Below are 13,835 nucleotides of genomic sequence, written 5' to 3' on the forward strand. Positions count from 1 at the left end.
CAGAAGTTAACATTAGATAATACATATTTAAAGATATAAAACAAACACATTTCACTCATGTCTAGTTTAAACTAAAGAAATTATAGTTTACAACGACATTTGTGCTTTTTCCTCTCAAAAGACAATCCATACGGAGTCCTTCATATTGCCTTCCGTGTAACACATAACTTCAGCAGAGATAATGTTAAATTAAGATGGACTTTATTAATCCCACACTGGGGAATTTCCTGAAAAAGCCAGTTCCCTGACCGGGAATCGAACCCGGGCCGCGGCGGTGAGAGCGCCGAATCCTAACCACTAGACCACCAGGGAAGCATGTCTTTAACTAGGGAGATGATGATCATCAACAAAGGTCAGGCTTTAAAGCATATAAAATCAGCTATAGAAAACATGTTACTACACAGTTTCATATTTTTGTCTGGATAAGGTAAACACACCCGCCCACAAATTAGCATTACATAATACATATTGAACACTGGGGAAATTCCGGAAAATCCTAGTTCCCTGACCGGGAATCGAACCCGGGCCGCGGCGGTGAGAGCGCCGAATCCTAACCACTAGACCACCAGGAAATTTTAACTGGAATATATCATCACAATTATAATAGAAAATGTTACTACACTTGGATAAGTAAACACACCCCACAATTATACATAATACATATTAACACTGGAAATCGAAATCCTAGTCTGCGGGAATCACCCGGGCCGCGGCGGAGGCGCCGATCTAACCACTAGACCACCAGGGAAGCACGTATTGTGCGTAGCTCACACCGGGAGATGATGAGGACCAACACAGGTCAGGGTATTTAAAACATACAAGCTTTAAACTTTAAAGCATATTAAAAAAAATCAGCTATCATTCTTATATTTCAGTCTGTAGATTAGATATTGTAAATACACCCACACACAAGTTAGCATTATATAATACATATTGAAACATCTCATAAAACTTAAAAAAAATCCCCAAGGGGCAATTCATTTTTTACAGTCTTTCCTATCCCTGTAAATAATCATAGTGCTTATCTTTTAACCCATTTTACCCATGTACTGGTTCCCCTTATGTCCCCAAGTCCCTTCGTCTGATTTAATTTAAATAATCTAAAGTCTTTTACATGAGTGATTGTGTGGATGAAACACCAAATTGTAACCCACCCCAAATCTGATGGCTGTGTTTGAAACATTTTAAGCAGGGATGATGTGATTGTGTGATCAATATTCGTCATCATAATAGGACATTTTGTACATTCATCCAAGCTAATTTGAACTGAAGCTAAAATATTCCTTCAGATATAAAATGTGTGTAAAAACACAAAGTATGAGTTTCCTAATTTCACTTGTTAATCAGACACAAATAGCTCAGGTTATGCCACTTTGTTTTAATTGAGTCATTTTAATTCTCAACACTTTTCAGCAGTGGCAAACACTTTGCGGTAATGCCGACTAGGTGGCAGCAGCTGCGCAGCGCTTGTTTTGTTCTTTTCTAAACCGGCTGTAGAGGGAGAAAACTGCGAGCATTTAGCTCTGCAAGAAAAGGAAAAGGAAATAATATCCTGAATAGTGATTTATTTCCTCTTTCTTTTGATGGTGTTGTCTGAAGACCTTCATCTGTTGACATAGCTGTACTGTGGGACTGTGGCGGACTGAAAGGGCCATTCACATTGTACGCGCAAACGGCAGCACTGCGCTATGAAACCCATTATTGTCAATGGCTTGCGCGCGCAAGAACTGGTCTGCCGCTGCGCTGAGCGGCATTTTGCGGCTGGCTGCTCTTGTGCGTGCCGCGGTCAAAGTTCAACATGGGTGTCACTGCCCGTTTTGAGTCGAGCGCAGATGTGAGTCGCGCATACTCGGATTTAAACGGTTTACTGCATAACGTGTCATACTGAAATTTGTGAAATCCGTAAAATAATAAACGTTTCTCTTTACATACAATAACAGAAGATGGAAATCATTTCAAAAACGTGTTAGCTCTCTATGATTGTTAGATTGCTAACGTATAGCTTAAAACGCCATTCAAGTGACAGCCTTTGTCGTGTTTGATTGCTAACTCGTAGCCAGCAGTCATTTCAAAAACGTTTTAGCCATCTATGATTGTTTGAATGCTAACGTTAGCTCATAGACTGTGCGTTAGCTCCAAAAGGCCGTTCTCGCATCTCGTACGCTACTTGTCGCACGCGCGACTCAAATCTGCGAATCAAAACTTTGACCGCGCAAGAGCGGCCGCGGTGCGCTGTGATGTGTCTGAATAAAAATAAAAAAAGTAAACACCGAACACACGTGGATCAACAAACACAACAAGGCCTCTTTTTGTTTCAAAGACAGAAACATCGTCTCCACCAAATCACTACTGTGTATCCTACACCAGGGGTCTTCCACATTTTTTGAGCCAAGGACCCCTTAACTGAAAGACAGATGGAGCAGGCACCACCTACATATATTCTATAAAATGATGTTGCATATTAGACTGGGCCTACAATAACATGTAGGGTGGCTTAAAGCCTTCATAAAAACCTTTTTTGCATAGAATACTACGCTATTCAAATAATAATTGTTGGCATGATTTTATAAATCATGTATAAAAACAGTGAATCCTTAGGATTAACTGTATCTGTGGATGGCCTTAGTGACTACCTTACATACAGGCTAGTAAGAAGTGGGGATTTATGTGTGCTGATAATTTGTTGGATTCATGTTAAGACTTTTCAGTTTTTAAAAAACTTTCAAAAATTAACAATAATTTGGAGGCCCCCCTACAGTGACTCTGAGGACCCCTTAGGGGTCCCAGACCCCCTGTTGAAGATCTCTGTCCTACACAATGTCTCATGTAGCCTACTGCAGCATCTGATGTACACCGGATGCAGATATTGGCGCACGTATGACATAAATTTGAGCTCAGCCCGGCGGCGAGCACTGCCCGATGTGAGTCACTTTTGCGACGAGAAGCCTCCAAGATGCTAACGGCTTTTTGAGCTAACGCACAGTCTATGAGCTAACGTTAGCAATCAAACAATCATAAAACGTTTTTGAAATGACTGCTGCTGCTGCTAGCTACAAGTTAGCAATCAAACACAACGAAGGCTGTCACTTGAATGGTGTTTGAGCTAACGTTAGCAATCTAACAATCATAGATAGCTAACACGTTTTTTGAAATGATTTCCATTTTCTGTTATTGTATGTAAAGAGAAAAACGTTTATTATTTGATGGATTTCACAAATTTCAGTAAGACACGTTATGCCGTAAACAGTTTAAATCTGAGCATGCTCGACTCACATCTGCACTCGAATCACATCGGGTAGTGACAGCACAACAAATATAGTTGGGAATAGGACAACCTAGCGGCGAGCGCAGCGTACAATGTGAACGGCCCCTGAGAGCGACAGCGCAGCGGTGTGTTTCCACTCTGCTAGCCGTAGGGGAGAGAGCGTGATGAACTTCAGGCCTGAGTTTGGATTTCCATTTCTACTATCTCACCAGTAAGGTCTTTTCCCTCTTGTGGATTTGGAGGATCGTGTCGGATACATCGTGTTTGTTTTTCTTTTAGACTCCGCTCCAACAGGTACCGGGTTGTGCACTACTATATTAAAGAGACTATTGCTGCAGCAAAACTTAAAATGTGGTTTCTGGCCAGAACATATTTTGTTGACATATGTATTTTGGGGTGGGAAATGTGAGTGTAATATGCGTTGTTGGACATTTTTAATAATACTATTTTCTTGAAAAGAGTTACTGTGTGTTTGTGTTTTCATTCTCTGTGTGAAGTCAATAATCATCTACAGCAGGGGGGTCAAACTCATTTTCCCAGAGGGCCACACTGGAAAGAGAGAATCCCACCGAGGGCCAGACATGGAGAGATTATTGACGTGCTTTTGTTACTGCATGTCACTTTTTAAAAACATTTTGGTAGCTTTTTTCTTAATTTTTGTTGTTTTTGTTCAGACTTTTTGTGGCTTTTTTCTGATATTTGTCACCTTTTTGTAAATTTGTTGCTATTTCCGACATTTTTGTACGCTTTATGTCGTATTTTTGTTGACATGAAGGCCTACAAAAGTCATCAAAAGAGTTCCTTAACCATTGTAGAATTTAGCAAATCAAGCAAAACAATGATTATATTTTTTAACAACAACCTGTATCTCAGCCTGAATATTAAAACTCTCTCTCTGCTTCTTCTGGGAGAATTTCTGAGTCTCAGAGTTGGCAAATCTGCCCAAATTCTGCTTTGAATGTCAGGTAATTGCAGTTTAAAAAACACTTTCCTGTTTGGCGCACTACTAGGCGGGCAAAAATGTATTGTGAACCACAAACTGATATACGGGCCGGATCTAAATCTGCAAGGGGCCAGATTTGGCCTGCGGGCCTCGAGTTTGACACCTGTGATCTACAGCCAAAGACAAATTAGTTGTTATGTGTCAGTGCATTTGATATCTATCTTATTTAAAAGTATTGAAGTAGTGATCCCAGCCCTTGAGGTGTTTTTGCAGGTAAATGTTGAAGGCTGATTAGAACCTGGTTACAAAATCATGAAAATAAGCATACTCGAATTTTGAACATTGTATAAACACTGCTAGTACACAAATAATATCAAATAAACAGGGAAGCTGTGCAAATAAATTTCCCAAATGAAAGTGTGTCTTTGGCACTTTACCTGCATCATTACCCAATAATGCAACCCTCTATCACTTTAATTTGTCATTTATCACTGCAAATATTGCACTTTAGATACTATTTTTATTGTTGGTTCTGAATTGCTTATTGTTCGTGTTTTACGAGTCTGTTACTGACAATGTCAAGTCCTACTCTTGTTAACTGTTTCTTTAGGAGATGTGTAAGACATGAATAATAGTTTATTTTATTAGCCGTCTCCACAAAATAAACACTGAATGCTAAACACAATTAGTGTATCATTACACACGAGTAGAAGGAAAAGCGCTTATTACTCAACAAGGATGAGAAAGCTATCTGAATGGATGGCTTGGGTTCTTCTTGGGTTACAAATGTCTTAAAACAAGGACTAGATTTAGGAATAGCTTCTTTCCCAAAGCGATAAGTCTTAAATGAAGCTAAACATTTTGATGATGCAGTTTGCACTGTTACTCAGAACTTTTTCCACATTACAATATTTATTATTCACTTTGTGTGTGGGCAAGTTGTGTTTTTAGGTTATGGTTAGGATGTGCTGTGTTTGCAATGAAAGGGTTGTAAAATACATTTTTATATAGATTACAATGGTGAAGCAGACTAGAGTGGTTAACCATTTCATTGTACTTAAATGCTATGACAAAAGCATTCAAGTCAATTTTAATAATGTAAGAATATTTGCTTATCAGCAAACACTTAAAATGAGCACAGTGGTTTACAACCCTGATATAACTACATTAACTTATAGCTAATTGTATTAGAATATGGAAGAGGAATAAGGATAATAGCTCTGAGATGGATGTGTGGTGGCTCTTAAAAGAGCCGTTTGGTTGTTTTGAGCGGTCAGGTGAGTTTAAGCCCTCTCGCCGCGGATACGACGGGCCAGCTGGATGTCTTTGGGCATGATGGTGACCCTCTTGGCGTGGATGGCGCACAGGTTGGTGTCCTCGAACAGGCCGACCAGGTAAGCCTCGCTGGACTCCTGCAGAGCCATGACGGCGGAGCTCTGGAAGCGCAGGTCGGTCTTGAAGTCCTGAGCGATCTCCCTCACCAGGCGCTGGAAGGGCAGCTTGCGGATCAGCAGCTCGGTGGACTTCTGGTAGCGACGGATCTCCCTGAGAGCCACGGTACCGGGCCTGTAACGGTGAGGCTTCTTCACGCCGCCGGTGGCCGGGGCGCTCTTACGGGCAGCCTTGGTGGCCAGCTGCTTCCTGGGAGCTTTGCCTCCGGTGGACTTACGAGCGGTCTGCTTGGTTCTTGCCATTCTGCTTCACTTTACTGACGAAAAGTAGCTTTGATTCTGGAGCGTCAGTCTTTGGTTATATAGCCAGAGCCGGCGCAAAGGCGACGCTGATTGGTCCAATGTGAGCTGGCGCAAAAGCGACGCTGATTGGTTCAATGTTTGTTCGTGCTACAGCAGCTCATCCATTGGACAAAAGGAATTTGAAAATTCAAACTTACCCGCTCATTTTAATCTATTGTTTAGTTTAGTAAATGTGTAAAGCTTTGGGGTATTAACAGAACAGATAAACACACTTTTTTTATTTCTTGATCTTATATTTGCTATTATTAACACGTGTGTTTTAACTTCCACTTTATTTTCCATTACATATGGCATACTATACCTGTTTTTAAGTCCATTAGGTCTATTTTGCCTTATTGTAAGCACTTCCTGCTGCATTTCTTGAAGCAGTTATTGTAGGCACATATAATGAACTCTTCACTGACAAATTTAGTTTATTTAATTTCATAAAATAAACATGTTTTGTATATCAGTGTGTTGTGAGAAAAATCATTTAGGAAACATTTAATATAAATAAAAAACAAGTTAAGTGTGTTAACATGTTTCCACAGGGCTATAGATCTGTTAATCAGTTACACATGTTGAATATAAAAAACACAAATGTCTACATCTGATATAGTGTATATGTTATATTAAACAGTAAAACCTTTATGAATTATCATCATTACACAGGTCATATCCATGTATAAAATATACTATACCTGCACTTCTGCCATTTATACCTTCATTCCACTTTTTATTTCCACTTTAACTTACTATTACCATACTATTTATCTAGTATACAGCTATGATGGAAAATTGCCAAAAGATTTGGGTGTGTCACTACATAACATTTTGTACTTACATCCATTATTAATCAAGATACATTTGTTCTTGTAACTTTATATATTATACAGCTATTTTCACTGATACTGTCTGCATCTGGTTAGTTGTCAAAACGCATACTTTCTGTGTGCAACAATTGATTAGGATCAATAGAAATCTGGATCTAAATACTTAACTATGAGATAAATCTACAGCTGAATAAAACAATTGATAAGCAGTGACTTTCCACCATAGTAGCTGTAAACTGTTTTAGTGTGTTTGCAGACACCAAACTAACCTTTGTTTTATAAAGATATAATTGCAGGAGCTGACTGTTTTTACTTTTAGTCTTTAACAAACATCTCTTCTCACCATCAAACTGCTTTTGGCGAACTTCTGATGTATTTTAAAGCATTTAGGAGAGGAATTACAAGGAAAAGACTCGCAGCAGCGCCTCACACGGCAGTAGTTTTGGGAGGTTTAAAGGCTTCCCAATCAAAATACAAACCTATTTAAAGCTTTATTTGATTTATACATGAAGACAAAGTCCTTCGCTATCAGTTCCGATAGATTTTACACTTTGTTTGCTCCTCCAGATGTGTATTTTATACATTTATTGGTGACGAGAAAACACAAGTGACAAGGTAATCGTGCTGCACTGGAGAGCGGCAGACTGGATTGTCTCTCCACGGTTCTCATGGTGCGTTTGAGTGTCTGTTTTAGTTGAACTCATTTAAAAATATGCTTATATTCAAGGAGGAAATATAATAGCAACTGAAGTTTAACTCAATAGCTGGTATTATAATAATAATACGCTTTATATGTATAGTTATGAGCGGACTCATAACTAAAGTGCAATGATTTCTCTTAAAATCTGATTATAAATAATGAGCTGAGATACCAAACAAACTATGAAAGTATGTACAATGGTTATAGTGCAAATATAAAATAAAGTAATCGGGAAAATGGCTCTTTATGGCATTTGGGTGGCTCTTAAAAGAGCCTTTTGATGGTTGAAAGCAAACTTGTAGATTTACTTCTTTGCTGGTTTCTTGGCTGCAGCCTTCTTTGCGGGTTTGGCAGCTTTGGGTTTAACGACCTTCTTGGCGGCTTTCTTTGGGGTGACGGCCTTTTTGGGTGCAGCTGCCTTCTTGACCACCTTCTTTTTGGGGCTCTTTGTAGCCTTCTTGACCGGGGTCTTCTTCGCTACCGCGGTCTTCTTTGCCTTCTTGGGTGTCGATGCTTTTGCCTTCTTGGCGGCTGCTGGTTTCTTAGCGGCGGCGGGCTTCTTCGCTGCCGGCTTCTTGGCTTTGGCTGCGGGCTTCTTCGCTGCTACCTTCTTGGGCTTCTCAGCGGGCTTGGCTGCCTTGAAGGACCCGGACGCACCGTTTCCCTTGGTCTGGGTGAGAGCTCCTTTGGCAACCAAAGCCTTCACGGCGCGTTTAATGAGGGCGGATTTGTGCTCGACGTCGAAGCCCTGAGCGCCCAACTCCTTCTTCAAAGCCACGTAAGAAATACCTTTACGTTCCTTGGAGGCGGTGACGGCCTTCAGGATGAGCTCAGCGGCGCCGGGACCGGTCTTCTTGGCCGGCTTGGCTGCCTTCTTCTTGGGTGCCTTGGTGGCTGGGGCCGGTGCGGCGGGTGGAGCAACTGGAGCGACTTCTGCCATTGTGTTATCAAAGTGATCTTCTCGAGTAGTCTGAGATGACTGATAGAAAACTCCCAGCAAAGAGTGGAACTTAAACACATCATGAGAACCGTAGAGAGACAACCTCGGTCTGCCGCTCAGCAGTGCAGCAGGAACACTTTGTCACTTGTGTTTTCTCGTCACCAATAAATGTATAAAATACACATCTGGAGGAAGTACTAAAGTGTAAAATTGAATGTAACTGATAGCGAAGAAGTTTATCTTCATATATAAGTCAGATAAAGCTTTATAGATGTTTGTTTTTTGATTGGGAAGCCTTTAAACATCCCAAAACTACTGCCGTGTGAGGCACTTCTGCGGGTCTTTTCCTTGTTATTTCTCTTCTAAATGCTTTAAAATACATCATAAGTTCACTAAAACCAGTTAGATGGTAAGAGGATAAGTTTGTTTAAAGGCTCAACATAAAAACAGTCAGCTCTTGCTATTATATCTTTATAAAACAGGGGATAGTTTGGTGTGTGCAAACACACCCAAACGTTCCTTGGGACTTTACATCTGCCATGATTGAAAGTAATTGTGCATGATTTGTTTTAATCTGCTGTAGATTTATTCTATATTTGAGACAAATCTAAAAGTATTTCTTAGTCATTAAAGCCAATGCACGTAACATTTACACTTTATTTCACTTTCTGCCATTCACTTTGGGCAGATCTGTTCATCTCTTCTGCAGCAAACACAGTCAACTGCACATGTGGCCCAAGGCCTGTATAAAGTTGGAGTGAATTACATTACTCAGTTAAAAGATCATATATATTTACTATGATAACATTTAAAGTGTATATGTAGCTTTAATATGTATCAGCCTGGCACATGTCTTATACAAGATTTTTGAAGGTATATTTTTAAATATAGGCCTAGTGACAGTTTCATGGTCTCATTAAGTTCTATCAACCTGACAAAAGAAATATTAAGTCACAGTCTCTGAAATGAAGTCAGCAAGATGTTCTTAACTTAAAAAGTCACGTAGAACTAGAAAGCCTTTATTTTCAAGGAAATTAAGAACTACTCCTGATCAGTGCAATAAAAAGACACGAGAAAATACCACAAGGGCAAAACAACTTCAGCAAACAAACAGTCTGCAGCCCACAACACAGGTTCTTAAACAATAATTCAAATTGTATGTATAGTTGCACTTGAATGAACGTAATGATTGAACTTCAATACATTTCTTTTTCTTGTTAGGAGTTTTTGAGTGCATTTTACTTTAGGGGAGAGAGAGAGAGAGAGAGAGAGAGAGAGAGGGAATGACATGCAACAAATGGCAGCAGGTCAAATTCAAAGCCACAGTGCTGCCTATTCATCCTGCACATATACTTATTTTTACTACTCTTATAATGTTACTGTTTCTGCACTACAATGGTACTGTTACCACACTACATAGCTGTACATATCTGTCTATATGGTTCATACTGAATATCCATATTTATTCTTTTTTCTTATAATAATACACTGCATATACCTATATTATTCTTACTACTATTATAATGTTACTGCTACTACATTGCACATATCTGTACATGTTGTTCATACATTGTTCATATTACATAGTCATATTTATTCTGCTCTTATAAGGTATCTGCTAATACACTGCACATATTTATATTTAATTTAAATTACTCTAAACCACCTTCAGTAAACCAACTGTATACTAGGCCTACTGTCTACACTGCACTATATTTCTTGTCTATACTTGTATATCACATTGCACTTTTCTGCTCTTTTTGCACTACTGGTTGGACGCAAAATGCATTTCGTTGTCTTTGTACTTGTACTCTGCACAATGACAAAGTTGAATCTAATCTAATGTATGCACACTCTATGGGTGAGCTAGGGGTTGCCCCGTTAATGTTTTAATCTTAAATTAGTGGGACTATTGTATTGCTCTCTGAACTTGATTATCTTGTTATGAATAGTGTCAGTTAATTTGCCACCAGTTATAATAGTCTTTAAAGTTGGGTTACATAATGGTTTGGCTCCGCAGAACATGTCTAAACTACTCAGCAGGGATTTTGGGACATTGTTTGAATCAGATCCAGATCAGGTAAAGGTGCTCTTAGTAACCTGGTGTAACAAACTGCAATCTGACATCTTATACAGCGGTGCTTTTCGACCTTGTTGAGATGAAGCAATATCTTCTTGTGATTATTCATCACAGATAATGGCCTCATTAATGGTCTGAATTATCAGCAGTTGAAGCAAAGACTGTTTCAGACTGTTTCAGATGGATTTTAGAGGCCCGAAACCAGAAAAAGCCACAACATTTTGTTTAACGTTTGTTTTATTTTAAATTCTAAATTAAGTTGCACTCATTAAATTTAACCTCAGACCTTAGGTGATGCTGGTTGTACATTTTGGAGGGTGGATGGTTAGATTGTGCATCTCTGTTAGTTTTTTTACCATTTGCACACATACTGTGTGTATATATATATATATATATATATACAGTACAGGCCAAAAGTTTGGACACACCTTCTCATTCAATGTGTTTCCTTTATTTTCATGACTATTTACATTGTAGATTCTCACTGAAGGCATCAAAACTATGAATGAACACATATGGAATTATCTACTTACAAAAAAGTGTGAAATAACTGAAAACATGTCTTATATTTTAGATTCTTCAAAGTAGCCCCCCTTTGATTTTTTTGATAACTCTGCAAACCCTTGGTGTTCTCTCAATGAGCTTCATGAGGTAGTCACCTGAAATGGTTTTACCTTCACAGGTGTGCTTTGTCAGGGTTAATTAGTGGAATTATTTCCCTTATTAATAAAAAAATCAAAGGGTGGCTACTTTGAAGAATCTAAAATATAAGACATGTTTTCAGTTATTTCAAACTTTTTTGTAAGTAGATAATTCCATATGTGTTCATTCATAGTTTTGATGACTTCAGTGAGAATTTACAATGTAAATAGTCATGAAAATAAAAAGGAAACGCATTGAATGAGAAAGTGTGTCCAAACTTTTGGCCTATATATATATATATATATATATATATATATATATATATATATATATATTATATATATATATATATATATATATAATTACCATATTACACAGTCTATTCAATTGTGTAATCCTTTATTCTGTTTATTGTATTCATCTGCATGTGCATGTTACTTGTCATGTCCATGTGCAGTAACGTAAACAATTTGAGTTCACCAGTAATGAAACATAAAAGCGGGTATCATTACATCATTATATATTAAATCTGTGTTAACCATGTTAGTGTCAGAAATGTTCTGGAGATAGGTGGCTTGTGAAAACATGGGTGACTACGGGCGAAACAGGGCGGATCTACAGGGGGGCAAGGGGGGGCAGCTGCCCCCCCACTGTAGGGCCTTGCCCCCCCAGCTGCCCCCCTAACTTTGGCATTCAAAAAACTTTGCTTGTAAAAACAAACTGCCACTATGTGCACAGGCTTCTTAAAACATTGAAACAAACAATTAATTTATATTAATTCATAATAAATAATAATTGTAGATGTAATCTTAGCCCCCCGCCCCTCAAATACTTAGCTACGTCCCTGCATCAAACGTGCAGAGCGCCGTTCGCACATTCAGGCTCGCACACAGCGAGTCTGCTGCGTGGCCCGCGCATGGGGGGACGCCGCCTCCCGGCCGCGCAAAGCCTGACTCTGGTGCGCCTCCAAAAACAACGAATTTTACCTAAAGTTAAAAACATTTCAGCTAAATTTAAATTTGTAATAATTATAATGTCTGCTAAAGGCGAGTCAGTATCAACAACAGCGTGTGTTAGCGCAAAAGTCAAAATTGGTCCCTCGTGGGTGTTATAAGCGCATTCTGCTGTTTGATTAGTTTGATTTCAGTAAAGACAAGAAGGGCATAATACAGAATATTACAAACTGGCATGTTTGAATTCATAACGTTTACAGAGGGTCGCCGTTTCGGTGGCGTTACGTTACAACACACTACACAGTGCTTGCTGAGACCGATCATGTTGGTATATGATTAATAAGGAGTAGGCTACTATAAAAACCACTTTTTTCTCTTACATATACCGGATGCACAAATTAAACCAGGCAACATACTTTACTGTCAAACTGGGAAAAAAAAAAAAACAACGGGATTAAGAAGGCTAGTCTAAACATAACTGATGTGTGCATGTAATAAATTCTCGTCTGATGTTATGTTTTTAGGCTACTTATTAGCTACAGGGCCCTACAGTGTAATGTAATACAATAATAACAAGAGCTTTTCACATCTTGACTTTTGCAGGCCAGAGTAGCTGGAGATATTAGCTGAAGCCTAAAAGTGGGGAGAATTGCCAGCCAAGAAAATCCTGAGTAGTGCACGGGAGGAAGAGGAGGAGGGGAATAGAAGGAGAAGACAGTAAACTGGAGAGACCCGGCAGGTCAGAGCAGGAGAAGACCACAGAAGGAGATGCAGAAATGAGTGAAAGAGAAGAGGGAAAGGAAGAATTGACTGTGAGGGATGAAGAGGAGGCTGCAGGTTCAGAGAGAGGGACAGAGGCAGAGAGTGATCAGGAGGATGAAGATGACAGAGAGGAAGAGGAGGCTGCAGTAACCCCTGGACCATATGGTTGGTTTATATTCTCCTTACATATAAATTGCAGTACAGTAACATAACATGTCCTGTGACATGATGTGTTTTCAGTTTTTGGCTATTTCCATTCTGTTGTATATGTTATAGGGTTAGATGTGTAAATATTTACATATACAACAACAGTTCACTCTTCTCAAGACACTTTACAGATAGAGTAGGTCTAGACCACACTCTTTAAGTTACAATGACCCAACAATTCTCCCAAGAGCAAGCATTTGGTGCAACAGAAACATCAGACATATCCAGGGTCTTGGTGGTCGCTGGTTACATACAGATGGATACAGATATAGAGAATTATGATTCATAATAATGGTAATTATAGTAACAAAAAAGATAATGGAACTATGAATAGAAATAATAGTTGTAGCAGTTTAGGGCGTAGCAGTTTAGGGCATAGCAGGGCGTTGCGGGGCGTAGTAGGGCATATCAGTTTATGTATGAGGGTTTCCATGTACCGTCTTCCCCTGCCACCCTACCAAGATCTCTTGCTACCCCTTTGCCCCCCCATGTAAAATTTTCTAGATCCGCCACTGGGGCGAAATAGCCGCTCATAGCCTAATCTGTGTTCACGTTCAATTCTCCCGTTATAATTAATACACACGGACCTGCCGCCAATACGGTCCAGCTGCGGCTAGTCTCCTTAAGATGCGTGGCCGTGGCGGCGTGTCTATAAGCCGGTTGGGGCTTCTCGGTTCTTATCCGCCTCTCTGCCTGAGCTTCTCCGCCTTTCTCACCTGCGCCGTTTATTTCCTCATCAGCCGTGGATCATATAATTCAGCACGTTTGACGCATGTT

General features: G+C 39.5%; 2 protein-coding genes and 2 non-coding genes across 4 annotated transcripts; all 4 read right to left on the reverse strand.

Moving 5' to 3' along the window:
* Nucleotides 1–240: 240 nt before the first annotated feature.
* trnae-cuc lies at nucleotides 241–312 on the reverse strand. Its single transcript has one exon. It is a non-coding gene; the product is annotated as a tRNA-Glu (tRNA).
* Nucleotides 313–500: 188 nt separating this feature from the next.
* Nucleotides 501–572, reverse strand: trnae-cuc. The gene has a single exon. It is a non-coding gene; the product is annotated as a tRNA-Glu (tRNA).
* A 4,840-nt stretch (nucleotides 573–5,412) lies between these two features.
* On the reverse strand, nucleotides 5,413–5,916 carry LOC120553362 (histone H3-like). Its single transcript, XM_039791705.1, has one exon. The coding sequence runs from the start codon at nucleotides 5,900–5,902 to the stop codon at nucleotides 5,492–5,494; it is 411 nt and encodes a 136-aa protein (XP_039647639.1). The 5' UTR covers nucleotides 5,903–5,916; the 3' UTR covers nucleotides 5,413–5,491.
* Nucleotides 5,917–6,467: 551 nt separating this feature from the next.
* Nucleotides 6,468–8,579, reverse strand: LOC120553361 (histone H1-like). Its single transcript, XM_039791704.1, has one exon. The coding sequence runs from the start codon at nucleotides 8,412–8,414 to the stop codon at nucleotides 7,779–7,781; it is 636 nt and encodes a 211-aa protein (XP_039647638.1). The 5' UTR covers nucleotides 8,415–8,579; the 3' UTR covers nucleotides 6,468–7,778.
* Nucleotides 8,580–13,835: the final 5,256 nt, after the last annotated feature.

The sequence above is a fragment of the Perca fluviatilis genome, chromosome 23 (genome assembly GCF_010015445.1).
Source record: "Perca fluviatilis chromosome 23, GENO_Pfluv_1.0, whole genome shotgun sequence".
NCBI lineage: Eukaryota > Metazoa > Chordata > Actinopteri > Perciformes > Percidae > Perca > Perca fluviatilis.

What these genes read in the sequence shown, in the direction of transcription:
- LOC120553362 (XM_039791705.1), bottom strand. Translation starts at nt 5,902, where the DNA reads ATGGCAAGAACCAAGCAGACCGCTCGTAAGTCCACCGGAGGCAAAGCT.
- LOC120553361 (XM_039791704.1), bottom strand. Translation starts at nt 8,414, where the DNA reads ATGGCAGAAGTCGCTCCAGTTGCTCCACCCGCCGCACCGGCCCCAGCC.